The sequence below is a fragment of the Triturus cristatus genome, chromosome 12 (assembly GCF_964204655.1).
Source record: "Triturus cristatus chromosome 12, aTriCri1.1, whole genome shotgun sequence".
Taxonomy (NCBI): domain Eukaryota; kingdom Metazoa; phylum Chordata; class Amphibia; order Caudata; family Salamandridae; genus Triturus; species Triturus cristatus.
The window spans coordinates 4,631,126-4,649,149 of NC_140595.1; the positions used below are offsets into that span (position 1 = coordinate 4,631,126).

Below are 18,024 nucleotides of genomic sequence, written 5' to 3' on the forward strand. Positions count from 1 at the left end.
GGTGCGGCACTATCGGAGGCAGAGAAGTGTCAGAGACCATAAGTATCAGAGGTTGAATTCTGTTAGTGGCAGGGTAATGTCAGATGCAAGTAGCAAGAGAGGCAGGTAGTGGCAGAGGTAGGTTAGTGCCACAGATGAAGTAGTGTCTTAAGTGGGTAGTGTCAGAGCCATGGTGTTTTCCTCAGTGGCAAAATGGCAGAGGCGAGATGATGTTGGTGCGGATGAGTATCGAGTGTCAGAGATGGGATAAAGTTGTAGGTGAGGCCCTGTTAGCGATGGTAGTTTTCGAGGTGGAGTAGTATAAGATGTGGTGCAGTTTTACATCTCGTGGGGCGGTTTATGGTGACATGTAGCGTCAGAAGTGTGATTTTGTATAATATGTGTTAGTAGCAGGGTATTATAAATTCTGAGGTCATATTGAAGCTTTGTTGTGGTGTCAGATGTGGGTAGTAGGGAGGGTGGGCAGTATTGTGTGCTCTAATATGAGTTCATGAAGTAGTATCTGGTCTTAGGATGTGTTAGGGAGCGGGTTAGTATTACATGTGATAGTTCGTTTTAGGTGTGAGGTACGTTTAAGGGCATAGTTTAGTATCAGGTGTGAGCAGTATAAGGGATTTGAGGTACTGTTGGAACAAGGTTTAGTGTTAGGAATGTGAGATAGTATTTTATGCATAGCAGTATTGATTGTTGGGATAGTATTGTCTGTTCGGTAATAGTGATGTAGACCGACATAGGTAAAAGGTAACTAGGGCCAAAAGGTGACGGGTTGTCAAAATGGGGATCTCAGAAGTGAACTACTGCCAAGCATGTTTATGTTAGCAAAGGATATGTCAGAGGCGCCTTGGTCTGCAGTGCAGGCAGCGCTTAATTTGAACCAGTAATTACAGGTGTGGCCCACTGGCGATTCTTTTTGGGGAGTGGCACACATTGCTACTCAACAAACTTTGATCCAGCCAAATGAGAGAAAAAAACACAAAAGGGGAAAAGGAGGAGGAAAAGAAAGCTGGAAAAATAGCAAGGATGAATTGTAACCTGCAAGAGTGATATAAAAAGGCAAGGAGTGTCTGATATTAGAGTTTAGACGCATGATATGCTATCAACACTATGTAGCCTTGGTATTTAGCACCTTGACCTTCGATAGCACCGGCAACGGACTTCTGAATGAAACTTTGGGCCCCAGCACTTATTCTACTACAAATTAAGCAATGAATGCAGGATAGTGTAAGGAGGTGCACAACTTGGAATCTCCAATCCCATGTTTACCAAAATGATGAGCTCCCCAGAAATGTGCTAAATAAAATGTGAGGTATTGTATAAACAATCGGACATTTACAAAAGTGTTGGGGTGAATCGGTGAATGAGCACAAAGAGGCTGTAGGATGGGTGGCAAGCATTGTGGTTGCTTATAAAATTTCTGCCAGTATTAGGATGTGTGTTGATCTTAGTCATTGAATAAAACTATTGTCATTGCCTAAAACCATCTGGTCAACACAGGAGAAACTACTATGTTGTTGGGTGACTCACAATTATTTACAACTTTGGATTTGTTTTGAATAAATGTGCATTTCTTGAGCATATACTGAAGCCTGAAAGCTTCATAGTACTTGAATATTTCCCATCCTATTACCAGATCTAGCTGTACTTTCATCACAAGGCTACAGGCTCTGTCCTGGGTACATAACAAAATGTGGTGGTGCTAGCTTAAAGTGTTGTGCAAGTTTGTAGTGTGACCAGACCCTTTTATTTGTGTTAGTGGGAGCATGGTCTACTGACCAATTTTTTGTTTTATGTAAAATCCAGAACCTTGCACTGACATCCCATGTGCATATTGAGTGCATGTAAGTGTAGTGCATGAGTAGCACATGTATGGTAGTAGGCATTTTAGTGTGGTATGAATCTGGTGCCTGTGTGATCCATTTTAGATGCCCTTGGTTGTAGCATGGCACAAGATGGAGGATGAGTATAGCATCCTCAGACAATGGAAGTGTACTGCCTGCATTCCTATGGCTGGAGGGTGGAGACCCAGACACAAGTGGGGAACATAGAAAAGGCTTCTGTTAGACATTCAACAACAACCTTGTTATCAAAGGGCTTCAGATTAGTTTTGTGTGAGCCGTATTATTTGGTGGATGGTAAGTATGTGGATGCCTGCAGTTTCTGTTGCTCAACATGAGGACGTCTCTCGTCTTACTGCTTGAGGAGGGCTGATGACAGCCAGGTTCAGAGAACTCAGACTTCCATGTGCCCACGTTTTGGATACCTATCCTCTGAGCCAGTCCATTTGCTACTTGCTGTGAGAAATATCACTTTGCATAAAAGCTGTGCCTGATGAGCAGCCTGTAAATGGCATATACAAGAGAACCTGCCCAAATTGGGTTTGAAACCTTAGATAGCAGATACCTGGTCTGGAAAATGTGCACAAAAGTGACATTCAAACCACCCCACTTTGTTCCAGTGTGGGGTTCTTCTTAGCCAAGGAAGAGAGTGCTCAGCTCAGCAGAGTACCTGTAGAGATGCGTGAGCAGGTTAGGAATCTGCCTGTCAGCCAGTCAGTCTTTGTCCCATATGTCAGGGGGCATCACTTGAAGCCGCATTTACTGTGGGAAGAGCTGAGATCTGCCTTAAGAACAGAGAAGCTGGCCGGCCTGCGGAGAGAGGGAAGGCGTGTGCTTGGCCCTGTAGGAGAGACTGTCTAGGGGGAGAGGCACACCGTGCTCCTGATGTGGAGCAACCAGAGTGGGCTGACGAACAAAGAGAGGGAGCAGCAGTGACGGATGCTGCAAAGGGGTCCCCCATTGTGTGCAGTTGCTGAGCGGGCTACATCTCAGTGCTCCTAGTTTTTACCCAACTACTGGCTCTATAAGCTATAAAATGTTAAAATGACCAAACATTTCTATCAACATGTGCCAATGACACCAATCAATTGGTGTCTAATGAAAAGGCGCGATCCGGGAATGTGGGGCACTTTTCTAGGAGTGCCCGGGCCGAATTGTGATCCCAATCCGACCCTGGATATAGATATGAGTGAGTATGTGCTGGAGTCGTGTAGCGGCTGGATACTGGGGGGCAGATTTATGAGCCCCTTGCGCCACTTTTGCGTCACTTTTCCCATGTTAAAAGTGACGCAAAAGTGGCGCAAGGGGCTCATAAATCTGCCCCTGAGTGCGGAGAACGGGGTTTTAGGGGCGCGTGCGCCACAGTGTGTGCTTGGGAAGGTTTCTGTTGGTGACAACATCCGAAGTTGAGGCGGGTCTTGGATAGGAGGGCAGCTTGTGGATGCGGGACACACTGCAGGCATCGCCATGGAATAAGCGTTGTTCTCTTCCCACTGCATCCTTTCAGAATCCCCAACACAACGGACGGCACTCACTCGTCGGCCGCACGTAGACCTTCAGCCGCAGGCAGGGTCGGTCCACCGGGTGGGGCGGAGTAGAGGCTGGGTGAGAAAAGAAAGGTGTCAGGCGAGAGAAGATGGCGCCCCAATGCTCTCACAGTTTAATCAAGAACAGCTCGATCTCACATCATTCACACCCCCACACAAGGACATTCAGCAATGTTAACTTATGGGGCCAACACTTTCAATTGGAAACTTTTTTGTTTCATTTTGTTTGATGGTGTGAGTACCCTACTTTCTACTGGTGTGACAGAGGGGTGCAGGGGGTGATGGTATGACAGAGGGGTGCAGGGGGGGTGATGGTATGACAGTGGGGTGCAGGGGATGATGGTGTGACAGAGGGAAGCAGGGGGGTGATGGTATGACAGAGGGGTGCAGGGGAGTGATGGTGTGATAGAGGGGTGCAGGGGAGTGATGGTATGACAAAGGGGTGCAGGGGGGGGTGATGGCATAACAGAGGGGTGGAGGGGAGCGATGGTGGGGCAGAGGGGTGCAGGTGAGCGATGGTATGAGAGAGGGGTGCAGGGGAGTGATGGTGTGACAGTGGGGTGCAGGGGGTTATGGTATGACAAAGGGGTGCAGGGGGGGGTGATGGTGTGACAATGGGGGACAGGGGTAGTGATGTCATGAGAGAGGGGTGCAGGGGGTGATGGTGTGACAGAGGGGTGCAGGGGGTGATGGTGTGACAGGAAGGAGGGCAGAACGAGAAGGAGGGAGTGTGAAGGAGATGAGAGTTGGCTCCGGGGGGGGGGTGAGGCTGCGAGTGAAATGGATGGGGGGGGGCACATGCCAGGGCCGGGATGCCATCGCTACCCTTGTCATGACTGCCAGAGGCGTTGAGTTCTACCAATGACAGGCTGCTGCCCGGTGCTCATGCAGGGGGGGTCTCCAGTGAGTCTGGAAGGGCACGCGTCCGGCTCGTGCAGGGGGGGTCTCCAATGAGTCTGGAAGGGCACGCGTCCTGCTCGTGCCGGGGGGGAGGGGGGGGGGGGTCTCCAGTGAGTCTGGAAGGGCACGCGTCCTGCTCGTGCAGGGGGGGGGGGGTCTCCAGTGAGTCTGGAAGAGCACGCGTCCTGCTCGTGCAGGGGGGGGGGTCTCCAGTGAGTCTGGAAGGGCACGCGTCCGGCTCGTGCAGGGGGGGGGGGGGGTCTCCAGTGAGTCTGGAAGGGCACGCGTCCGGCTGTGCAGGGGGAGTTCTCCATTGTGCCTGGAAGAGGGGGGTGGGGGGGTCGGGTGGCCGCGGTAGCACGAAGCACCGAGAGCAGATGGCGAGCTGGCACTGCCCCTGGCACACACGCAGGAGCTCAGCCCACACACTGCCCTCCATGGGATCCCCTCTTAGCCTCCCACGCTCCCGCCAAAAGCAAAACATCAAGTCACAGCCAAGAGGCACATGGGCGAGCTGGCAAGAACCACTCCTTGCCGGGCGCCCGGCCAGCGCCCCTCCTTCCCATCCAGAGGCCGCAGCGACCTGTGAACTGTGACAAGCTGCTCGGGCAATGCTGTCAGCACACAACCAACCCATGACGAGACTAACCCTAGACCAGGCTACCTCTATACCGATGATGAGACTAACCCTTGACCAGGTCACCTCTCTGGACTAACCCTGGACCAGGCCACCACTCTAGACTAACCCTAGTCCGGGCCACCATTCTACCCATAACAAGACTAACCCTAGACCAGGTCACCTCTCTAGACTAACCCTAGGCCGGGTCATCTCTCTGGCGACCTGTGAACTGTGACCAGATGCTCGACCAATGCTGTCAGCACACAACCAAACCATGACGAGACTAACACTAGACCAGGCCACCGCTCTAGACTAACCTTAGACCAGGTCACCACTCTACCGATGACGAGACTAACCCTAGACCAGGCCACCACTCTACTGATTACACGACTAACCCTAGACCAGGTCACCACTCCTCAGATGACGAGACTAACCCAAGACCAGGCCACCGCTCTTCCGATAAAAAGACTAACCCTAGACCAGGCCACCACTCTACTGATAACTAGACTAACCTTAGACCAGGTCACCTCTCTGGACTAACCCTAGAACAGGCCACCACTCTAGACTAACCCTAGACCTGGTCACCACTCTAAACAACCCACTCTACCGATGATGTGAATAACCCTAGACCGGGCCATCTCTCTGGCGACATATGAACTGTCACCAGCTGCTCGAGCAATGCTGTTAGCACACAACCAACCCATGACGAGACTAACCCTAGACCAGGCCACCACTCTACCGATAACAAGAGTAACCCTAGACCAGGCCATCTCTCTGGCGACCTGTGAACTGTGGTTAGCTGATCGACCAATGCTGTCAGCACACAACCAACCCATGCAAGTCCCGGACCTGACACCCGACTAACAGCTTGTGGATAACCAGACGAGCTCTACTGAGAGCAAAACTAACCCTAGAACAGCAAACCACTCTACCATAACCAGACTAACCTTAGACCAGGCCTCCACTCTAGGCTAACCCTAGACCATGCCATCTCTCTGGCGACCTGTGAACTGTGGCTAGCTGCTCGACCAATGCTGTCAGCACACAACCAACCCATGACGAGACTAACACTAGGCCGGGCCACCACTCTAGACTAACCCTAGGCAGGGCCACCACTCTAGACTAACCCTAGACCACGCCACCACTCTATCGATAACAAGAGTAACCCTAGACCAGGCCATCTCTCTGGCGACCTGTGAACTGTGATCAGCTGCTCGCCCAATCCTGTCTGCACACAACCAACCCATGCAGGACCCAGAACTGAAACTCGACTAACAGCTTGTGGATAACCAGAAGAGCTCTACTAAGAGCAAAACTAACCCTAGACCAGCAAACCACTCTACAATAACCTGACTAACTCTAGACCAGGCCACCACTCTACCGATAACAATATTAACCCTAGACCAGGCCACCTCTCTAGACTAACCATAGACCAGGTATCCACTCTACTGATGACAAAACGAACCCAAGACCAGACCACCACTCTACTGATAAAAAGACTAACCCTAGACCAGGCCACCACTGTAGACTAACCAGGTAACCACTCTACCGATGACGACATTAACCCTAGAGCAGGCCACGGCTCTACCGATGATAAGATTTACCCTAGGCCAAGCCACCACTCTAGCGATAACCAGACTAACCTTAGACCAGGTCACCACTCAACCGATAACCAAACTAACCTTAGACCAGGTCACCACTCTATGGATTACGAGACTAACGGCCAAAACGTCACTCTAGCTATAACAACCAACGGCATCAATCCAAAGTTATTGGCTCAGGAACAGGGTTTGCCAAAGCAGTATGAAGTGCGATCAGTTATACACATTAATCATTTTCCTTAATTTATTAAAATGATACGAATTCCGTCAATTATGGATTCTGCCAATGGGTGTCCTCGAAAATGTGGTCCATGGTCTGCTTTCCTTCTTATCCAGCAGTTACTATCTACGTGGGAAAATTCCTTTAAATGTGGAGGGCAGCAGGACACCAGTTCCCGGTTAATGAACACGCTCTGTCTATCGTTCTCTCCATGACAAGTGAGCAACACCTGAACTTTGTATCTGCAGGGTAGGGCCCAGAGTTAGCTGAACACACTCTGGGGCATACGTACAAGGAGTTAAAGCCTTCGTAGCGTCAATTTTTTGACGTTACGGCGTTTTTTAAAATTTATCTTCGTAAATACAAGTTGCCGCTAACCGCAGTTAGTGGTAGTTTTCTGGTATAAACTTGCATTTTTAGGATCGCCACTTCTGTTAGCGAGACTTAACAAAAATGAGATACAAGGTAGGCATTCCCGTGCAAATACTGCTGCTAACCCCACTTTGTGATATTTACAAGGAATTCCTTGTATGGTGCAAAACCCCCAAAACTGCCTCTAACTCCAGTCAGAGGCAGTTTTTTAAGACCACAAAATAGCTGGTCTTAAAAATGGTGCAAACACTTGGGGCCTCATTTCAGAAGGTTTTGGTGCTGGACAGCGTTGCAAGGAATGTTGCTGCGCTGCGCTGCCCTGCGACAAAACTGCAGGGCAGGAATGCGCACCATCAATAAGATAGGGCGCATTCCTCTGGCCTCATTCATGAAAAACGTTACATCGCTGCGACAAAACAGCGTTGCAACACTTTTCACTATGCCCGTGTTGCGACACCATGGATGCACTGTATTCACTGTACAGCGCTCCATGTCACAATTTATGACAAATACATCTGGAATCCTGACATATCTGTCAGCGCTAAAGTCACACATTGCTGCAGTGTGTCACAAGCATGACACAACTCCAGCAATGCATGGGGTCAGCCTATCCCTGTGGCACTGCATCACCCTTACGACTGCCATGAGGCAGGCGTAAGGTACTGACGCAGTGGCGTCCTACAATTGTTGCAGTGAAATCTAATGTATTTCACTGCGCCACTCCTATGAGGCTTTATTGCATGGGAACGTCCACCCTGCATATATCATACCTGGTGCAGGTATAATGTGGCACAGGGCTTCACAAGCTCACGCATATGCCTAGATGCGTCACTTTGCAAATACGGCGCAGCTTGATCCAGCTGTGATGGGGGGGGCAATGATGGCGATGGTGTACGGCGGGCGTGGTGTAAACAATGTTGGTCGGTATAGGGGAGTCCTGTGGTATGGCTGTAGTTGAAGTTCCCGCTGGTGTAGAGGACGGGCTCAAGTGTGTGTCAGGCTGTGTGGGTTGGGGCTGTGACTAGCTGCTTGAGTCAGATGTTGGCGGGGTTCCCCAGGAGGAGGGTGGTGTTCTGGTCACTGGGGTTGGCCAGGTGGAACTTGAGGTCTCCGAGTAGGATGTAGTCGGTGGGTGGGAGAGCCTGGGGTGTGATGAGGTCTACAATGGCATCAGTGAATGGGGGTTCATGGCCCGGGGGGCCTGTAGACGAGGGTGCTGCGGAGGGTGGTGTTGGGGTTGGTCCGGATCTGGAAGTGGAGGTGTTCCATGGTAGCTGTCGGGTTTTTAGAGTGTGGGGTCAGTCGGAGTGTGCTTTTGTAGACAATGGCAATGTCTCCTCCTGGGCGCTCAGGGTGGTCCGTTCAGGTGAATTTGCAGCCGTCATGGAAGGTGATGGCGAAGTCCGGAGCAGAGGTTGCTCCAGATTTCCATGAAAAAGGCGATATCTGAAGAGGTGGGGTCGAGGAGATCCCAGATTTCAGTTGGGTGTTTATGGAGGGACCGCACGTTGAGGAGGATGCAGTTGAGCTGGTCGGCTGCGCTGTTGGTCAGCTGGGCGGCAGGAAGCGCTGGTGTGCTGATGTGGCAGAAGGTGCATTTGCAGTTTTGACAGGTGCAGGGTGCAAGAGAATTCTACAGTGTTGCTAGGTGGCAGGCGGTGTGGCGTCCAGGGTTGATGGCGAGGAGGGTGTTGGCGTCGTAGCGGTGGAGTGTCCGAGAGGAAGGGTCCTTGATGCGGTCCAGGGGCGGACAGACTCAGATGGGCTTGCCTTTGGTCCATCAGTAGTACGCCCGCTGCACATGGCCGCACAGCAGCCGACATTAAGTAGTGCTGCGGGGGGGGGGGGACTAGACAGCTGGGAGGTGGGAAACATGGGAAAGGACACTGGAGGGGGCGGGGACACGGGGCGGGGGTTGTAAAAATATTTTTAAATAATTCTTACCTCGAGGCCGGGTCCCGCGTCTTCCGTGCTCCTGCTCTCCTGAGTCTGCTTCCAGGAACAGGAAGCAGGCAGCCAGGCTGCCTCCCCTAAGCCAATCACAATGCTGCAATGTGGCGTTGTGATTGCTCTGGAGCGCCGTGACAAGGCGTTCAGCCAGGGGCTGATGGGGTGGGCATGTACTCCATGCAGGCTGTAATGCACACTGCATTGCAAACAGGGAAGTGTGCATGACTACTTTGGGCGGCCTGAGTGGGCCGACTGAACAGTTGCGCACTTGAGCGGGCATACCACTCTGCCCCTGCCATGCTCCATGCTGAGTAGAGCAGCCCCACCTACCCTCACGCCTGCAAAGGGAACATAGCATCAATACATCAGAAAGTTATCATCATGTTCTGTTTCCTCTTCTTGTCCTGCTTGGAAGAAGTGGGGCAACGCTCTTCCACCATAGTGGATGAGCCGCCACTGGGGGTGTGTCACCAACAGGTGCTAGACCTGGGCCCGACTCGGCCCCCAGGCCTCCTCCGCTACACATCCCACCTTCTCCTCACCTGGACATTGACACCGTGGCTCAATCCGCTGCACTCTCTCCAAATCTGTGACTCAGCCAGGAGGAGCCTCAGCCAGGTGGGATTTCACAAGCCTGGGTACAGCAGTCGCCGACAAGTCCACTGGGGAACCTCCCGATGCAGGTGATGCAACAGGGCCCCCTTAGGTGTGAAGTTGCGGCGCTCCCGCCACTTCAAGTTCGGCGCAGCTCAGGGGTCCACCCTCGACGGCGTCTGGCCAGCGCAACATCCTCCGGCCTGTGATGCAGAGAGGAGCAGCCCACCCTTGGTATTCTCCTCCGTGCACCTCGGTGTAGGGGTGGCACGTGGTATGTGATGCAGACCTACCTACGTTGGTGCGCAGGAGCGTCTCTACCATTCACAGCTCCAAGGGGCACCAGGCGGTCTTCTCACACAGGTCTCCAACGTGTCTCTATGTGACCTGGCAGACTTCAGACTTCACCACCAGGTAGGGCGATCGCTGTTGTCTCAATGTCTACCACCACGGCCCAGCAAATCCACAGCACCTCCGCATCCCACTCCGGGTCTCAGACGCAGGCCCAGCGAGGCCTCCGGGCCCGAGGACTGTCTGCGCTTTCAAGGTTTTGGATGCGGCGGTGTTGCAAGGGGTGCGCAGTGAGAAGTGATGCGTCACTGGTGTTGCCCAGCGATGCGCCTCTTTGCATGACTGTAGCCCTGAATGTCCTCTTCCCCCGGGACTCTGGCTGGTCATCCTGGCTGTTGCGAGGCTTGGGGGTGTTGTTGATCTCTGCTGCACTTGGCCCTGGCTGCTCCATTCGTTGGGCTGACTAAGGTGAGTTTTTTTGCAGCGAATGGGCCTTTTGTTCGTTTTTGCCCGCTAACGTCAGAATATGTCTCGCCTTCCCTCTAGCGTTAGTGGCAGTTTTCACTGCAGCTAGCTGTTACTACCACCATGTAGCGACGTATTGTAAATACATCGCTAACAGGGCAATAGTTTTTGGTGATTGGCCGCGTTAAGAAAACTGCTGCTAACTAGCGTTAGTTAGCAGCGGTTTTTGTACATATACCCCTTTGTCTCGTCACTCTCTCCATGACATGTGAGCAACACCTGAACTTTGTATCCGCAGTGAGGGGCCCAGAGGTAGCTGAACACAGCAGATGAGCTGCAAAAGCCCTCAGTTCTGCAGACAGAAATCATCCTTTCATTGGCAAAGTTTGTTTCCTTTTGAACCTCACCTTCAGACTACCATAAATAAACTTTTTTTCCCCATTTTATCGTGGACGACAAGCAGTCAAACAGAATAACACGTTTTTTATTAACATTTTCCTGTCTGAGAAAGAGGCATCTTTTAATGGTGAGGGAGTCAGATGAACATGTGGCTTTCTTGGACCGGACAGCAGTCGCCCTCTGCGTAGTCCACGCTCGTCTTTGTATACAACGGGGTTCAACGAAGCCGAGATGTGCACCCCTTTCAGAAACAAGTCACTCTCTTTCAAGAGTGCAGCAGGTTAACCCAGTTGTCAGAGTGCAGCCCTCCTCCTCGTGGCCTGGGGGCGCTGCTGGCACTAATTGCCCTGGTGCCTTCGAGCTGCAGCCATTTGCTCCCCTTGACCCAGAACTAGGGCCCCTGGGCCCGCTCCGCGCCTGCCAGGTTAATGACACTGCCCGCTCCGGGCCTGCCAGGGTAATGAGACCCTGCCCTCCTAGCACCCCAGGGGCAGAACTGTGTGTTCATGTGCGCTAAGATCGCGCCTCCAACTATACCATGACCTCAATTCTAGCTCCTTCAGCAACGATGACTGTATGATACTGGCCCAGCACCGGCCTCGACTCCTGTCCAGTACTGGCCGGTCTCGACTCTCCTGCCCCAAGCACCGGCTGAGACTCCTGCCCCATGCACTGGCCTCGATTCCTGCACCAGCCTCGACTCGTGGAACCGACTCCTGCCCCAGCATCGGCCTCGACTCCTGTCCAGTACTGGCCTCGACTCCTGCCCCAAGCACCAGCCGTGACTCCTGTCCAGTACTGGCCTCGACTCTCCTGCCCCAGCACTGGCCTCGACTCCTGTCTTAGCAACGGCCTTGACTCCTGCCCAAGCACCGGCCTCAATTCCTGCACCAGCCTCGACTCCATGTCCCGACTCCTGCCCCAGCACTGGCCTCTACTCCTGCCCAGTACTGTCCTCAACTCTCCTGTCCCAGCACTGGCCGTGACTCCTGCCCAGTACTGACCTCAACTCTCCTGCCCCAGCACTGGCCTCGACTCCTACTCTAAGCTCCGGCCTCCACTCCTGTCTAGTACTGGCCTCGACTCTCCTGCCCCAAGCACCGGCCACAACTCCTGCCCCAAGCACTAGCCTCGATTCCTGTACCAGCCTCGACTCCTGGACCCGACTCCTGCTCCAGCACTGGCCTCGACTCTTGTCCAGGCATTGGCCATGACTCATGCTTCAATACATGCCTCGGATCCTGTCCAGCACCGGCGTCGACTCGTGTCCCCCTGGTGCAGTTGGAAGCCCCTTCCATAGCCACAAAAGGAGCAAAAGGCCCACTGGCGGTGACGTGGGGCAGCAGAGAGGCCGAAGGACTTGGCCATCGCCCGTGAGTCGTTAACGTGCTCCAGCGCCGAGTCTGCCTTGTCTCCCTCTGAAGAGACGGGTGCATCGGAGGGCATGTTTATAAGGAAAGCTTAGACATCCCCTGAAAAGCCAGTCATTCTCAACCAGGCTTGGCACCTCGTGGCCACCGTTGATGAAACAGCCTTGCCCAGTGAGTCGTTCATGTCCAATCCACAACGAATTGTGAACTTGGCTGTGTCTCTCTCATCGGCAACAGCCTGAGAGAGTACGGCCACTGCCTTCTCCGGAACCTGTAACTGCACTTGCGCAATGTGTCCCATAGAATGTGGGAGTAACAGCCCAAAAGGCATGTGGTGTTCACAGACCGCAAAGCTAGTCAGGCAGAAGAAAAAACTTTCTTCCCGAAAGAGTCCAGCCTTTTCGATTCCCTGTCCAGGGGTACGGTAGAGGATGCACGCTGGGAAGTCGAGGCTTTGTCCACCAAGCTCTCCAGGGTAGGGTGTTGGGAGAGGAAGGTTAGGTCCCCTGGCATGGGGCGATGGCAGTGGGCGATCGTTCTATTCACAGACGCCCCTGTGTTGGATTTGAACCAGGTCCTCAACAGGACGTCAGTGAGGGCCTCATTGATCGTGAGCAGGCGTTTTGATAAGGAGGCAGCTTGTGGCAGCATCTGTCAAGATCTTAGGCTAAACTGCCGCCGAAGGCAGCTGAAGGTCAAGGACCTCAGCCGCCCTGCACCATCATTACGCACAAGGCTCCCTCCTCCATAGCCACGGCAGGGGGAGAAAGCAGACCAGCATCTGGAGAGGTATCCAGGCAGCTGGCCTCATCCAGTTCCTCACACCAGTCCATATTAGGGTCTTCTACGTATGGCTTGTATTCACCAGGGTTAAGTGACCCATGTCATTCCACCCGAGTCACAGCCCTTGGGAACAGGGCTCAGGCTTTGATCTAGGTGCACGGTTCCTGTCGGAGTCTGACGACGCTCATCCGGCTCTGTGTTGAAGTTCGGGATGACAATGGGGATAGTGCCACTGGTGGGCATCGGCATTAGGACGAGCGCTGGGGAAGGTCAAGTTGGTACGACCGGCGATGGTCCAGATCCAAGAATGGGTCCCTGGAGGCCTGCCGGATCCGCTGGAGTAGAATCAGATTGGCCCCCCCAAAGGCATATCAATAGAGTCAGGCCACCCAAAAATGAGACGCATGGCCTCATAAAACTCTGAGTTAGGCGGGGTAGTTCCGGCTCCCAGAAAGTCGGGGAGGTGCGAAGTCAGCGCAGGCTCCGAAGAACTATGCCTCGAGTGCCAATGCTCCCTTGTCTCATCGGCCAACGGACGAGGAGAAGTCGAAGAGTGCTTTGACTTCTTGCTCTTTTTTTTGTACATCTTACCCGAGTATCCAGGTGTCTTTGAATTGGAGGAAGAGGACTTTGGGTTCCGTGAACGATCCTGGGACCTTCCCCTCAACCGGGACCCCGATTTCTGTGGAGTCATGTGCCGGGATACTAGCAGCATCAGAGAGCACTCCCGCAAAGCCTTCGTGGCCATGGCCCGGCAATCGGGGCATGACCCAGGGTTGTGGTCACGCTCCAGGCACCGCAGACAAATAAGGTGCAGGTCCGTCACCGACATCAGCTGATGACAGGCACCGCAAGGCTTAAAAACCTATATTACGAGATCACATCTCGACACACTAGGTGGTAAAACCTCAAAAACAGTCGACAACACGTCAAAGAATTTTGTCAAAAAACAACAGAGGGGGTAGCTCTTCTCCGGATCTGTGCTGGCTGGCATGGAAAGAAAAGAACTGAAATAAGAGTGCCTGGGTGGTGCCTCTATAAGTGCCGCAGATGTCATTTCCGATGTGGACAACACCAACGACACACCACACAGATCCGATCAACACCACCTACCGGCGCTCAGGGGGACTACTGATGAAAAATTTCCAAATGCAGTCTGACACCTGCCTAAATTCAAAGGGTCAGGAATCTGAGTCTAGAAGTCTCTATCAAATACAGTAATACTTATACCCAGAAGAGTACTCTGAGGGTATCGTGGATATCATAGTAATTGTGCTCAGAATGCGACTCACAGAGAGCTAGAAAGGCAGATAGTTTTTCTTGGGCACTGACTGAGAGAGTAATACTCACAGATATTGTAAAACTGGTACTCGGGTATAATAAGACTTTTATGACGAATGTTAGTAACAGACAGATGAATATTCACAGACCGACTACTCCTTATTCCTTAAACGCGATAGTATGTGTCGCCAGAACGATACTCACAGACAGATAACTGTTGAGAAATATGTTTATGTTCTAAACTCACAGAGAAAGTAAAACTCAATCCAGTTAGTCTCACATCTAGTAAGATACTTAAACATTGTGGGGCAGATTAATGACTTCTGGCGCATCTCTACTAATCAGCAGAGATGCGCTAGAAGAGTTGCGACGCATCTGCCCACCCGTGCGCCACCACTGAAGCGCCGCATTTATAATGCGGTGCACCGTGGCACTCGGATGGGCAGATGCGTGACGCATCCCCTGTCAGAAAGGCGGCGCATTGCTGGAGTTGCGTCGCAAGCGCGACGCAGCTCCAGCAAGGCTCGGAGGTGCCCTATCCCTAACATGCTGCGTCAATCCTTACGCCTGCTTCAAGGTTTTGACGCAGCATGGCCTTAAAAGTGACTGAGTGAAATCTTGTAGATTTCACTCAGCCACTTTTAGGAGGCGTCCCTGCGCCGGAATGCCCCCCCCTGCGCCAGAACGCCTGCTTCTGGCGCAGGGCTTTACAACGTGACGCATCTCCCAGATGCGTCACGTTGTAAATACCCCGCAGCATGGCGCTGGTTTTGCGCCTCCGCTGCGTCAGAAAAGTGACGCAACGGCGGCGTAAAACAGGCGCAAGGGGCTTGTAAATCTGCCCCATATTACTTACTCTATGCTGATTAAAGACGCTGTTGTATCAATCCTAGTGTGCTCACACATCTAAAAATCCCCCTATCTGGGTATTCATTCAATGATACTTGTCCCAGGGTACTCCTACATATGATACTAAGCGTTCTAAGGCACACTTAGATATGGAAATACATGTGTTTGAAAATCACAGATCAAGTAATACTCAATCCAGTCAGCCACAGGTATACTGGTAATTGTTGCAGGATGCTCAGGCACATAATAATACTCCCTCTAAGTGTCCCCACACACTCACAGATATAGTAATACTCGTTCTAAGGTACTCACAAATATAGTCATTGTCATCTAGGGTACCTGCACATGTACTAGAACTCATTGTATAATATTCACAGGCATTGTAATACCTCTTCCAGTGTACTCACAGGTATAGTGACACTCATGCTTGTATACTCACATAGTAATACTCCTTACAGAGTAGTAACACATAGAATACTGCTCACAAATGGGTAATCAGAGATAAATGTATTCTAGGGTACTCACAGATATAATTGGAGTACCCAAAGATAGAGTGATACTTCTTAGAGGGTACTCACAGACAGAGTAGGAGTACTCAAAGATAGAGTAATACTTGTTAGAGAGTACTCGCAGATATAGAAATACTTGTTAGAGCATACTCACAGACATCGTAGGAGTACTCACAGATATAGTAATACTTGTTATGGGGTACTCACAGATAGAGTAATACTTGTTAGGGGAACTCACAGACATAGTAATACTTGTTACAGTGTACTCACAGATAGAGTAATACTTGTTAGGGGTACTCACAGATATAGTAATACTTGTTAGGGATACTTGTTAGGGGGTACTCACAGATATAGTAATACTTGTTAGGGGGTACTCACAGACATAGTGATACTTGTTAGAGGGTACTCACAGATAGAGTAATACTTGTTAGGGGGTACTCACAGATATAGTAATACTTTTTAGGGGGTACTCACAGATAGAGTAATACTTGTTAGGGGTACTCACACATTTAGTAATAGTTGTTAGGGGGTACTCAAAGATAGAGTACTACTTGTTAGGGGGTACTCACAGACTTAGTAATACTTGTTAGGGGGTACTCAAAGACATAGTAATACGTGTTAGGGGGTACACACAGATATAGTAATACTTGTTAGGGGTACTCACACATTTAGTAATACTTGTTAGGGGGTACTCACAGATATAGTAATACCTGTTAGGGGGTACTCACAGATATAGTAATGCTTGTTAGAGGGTACTCACAGATAGAGTAATACTTGTTAGGGGTACTCACAGATATAGTAATACTTGTTCGGGGGTACTGACAGATAGAGTAATACCTGTTAGGGGGGAATTCACAGATATAGTAATACCTGTTAGGGGGTACTCACAGATATAGTAATAATTGTTAGGGGTACTCACACATTTAGTAATACTTGTTAGGGGGTACTCACAGATAGAGTAATACTAGTTAGGGGGTACTCACACATTTAGTAATACGTGTTAGGGGTACTCACAGATATAGTAATAATTGTTAGGGGGTACTGACACATTTAGTAATACTTGTTAGGGGGTACTCACAGATTTAGTAATACTTGTTAGGGGGTACTCACAGATATAGTAATACTTGTTAGGGGTACTCACACATTTAGTAATACTTGTTAGGGGTAGTCACAGATATAGCAATACGTGTTAGGGGGGACTCACTGATATAGTAATACTTGTTAGGGGTACTCACACATACAGTAATACTTGTTAGGGGGTACTCACAGACATAGTAATACGTGTTAGCGGGTACTCACAGACATAGTAATACTTGTTAGATGGTGCCCACAGATAGAGTAATACTTGTTAGAGGGTACTCACAGATATAGTAATACTTGTTAGTGGGTACTCACAGATATAGTAATTCTTGTTAGGGGGTACTCGCATATAGAGTAATACATGTTAGGGGTACTCATAGATATAGTAATACCTGTTAGGGGTAATCACAGATATAGTAATACTTGTTAGGGGTACTCACAGATATAGTAATACCTGTTAGGGGGTACTCACATATATAGTAATACTTGTTAGAGGGTACTCACAGATAGAGTAATACTTGTTAGGGGTACTCACAGATATAGTAATACTTGTTTGGGGGTACTGACAGATAGAGTAATACCTGTTAGGGGGAATTCACAGATATAGTAATACCTGTTAGGGGGTACTCACAGATATAGTAATCATTGTTAGGGGTACTCACACATTTAGTAATACTTGTTAGGGGGTACTCACAGATATAGTAATGCTTGTTAGGGGGTACTCACAGATATAGTAATAATTGTTAGGGGTACTCACACATTTAGTAGTACTTGTTAGATGGTACTCACAGATAGCGTAATACTTGTTAGAGGGTATTCACAGATATAGTAATACCTGTTAGAGGGTACTCACAGATATAGTAATACTTGTTAGGGGTACTCACAGATATAGTAATTCTTGTTAGGGGGTACTCACATATAGAGTAATACTTGTTAGGGGGTACTCACACATTTAGTAATACTTGTTAGGGGGTATTCACAGATATATTAATACTTGTTAGGGGTACTCACAGATAGAGTAATACTTGTTAGGGGGTACTCACAGATATAGTAATACTTTTTAGGGGGTACTCACAGACATAGTAATACGTGTTAGCGGGTACTCACAGACATAGTAATACTTGTTAGATGGTGCCCACAGATAGAGTAATACTTGTTAGAGGGTACTCACAGATATAGTAATACTTGTTAGTGGGTACTCACAGATATAGTAATTCTTGTTAGGGGGTACTCGCATATAGAGTAATACATGTTAGGGGGTACTCATAGATATAGTAATACCTGTTAGGGGTAATCACAGATATAGTAATACTTGTTAGGGGTACTCACAGATATAGTAATACCTGTTAGGGGGTACTC

General features: G+C 50.2%; 1 protein-coding gene across 1 annotated transcript in view; it reads right to left on the minus strand.

Annotated features, from left to right (window-relative positions):
• The window catches only part of EFNA2 (ephrin A2), a 242,906-nt gene that overhangs the window by 11,026 nt on the left and 213,856 nt on the right, over positions 1-18,024 (minus strand). The window contains exon 3 of the mRNA XM_085639796.1: positions 3,371-3,436. Coding sequence (XP_085495922.1) covers positions 3,371-3,436 — 66 coding nt within the window. The remainder of the gene's footprint in view (positions 1-3,370; positions 3,437-18,024) is intronic.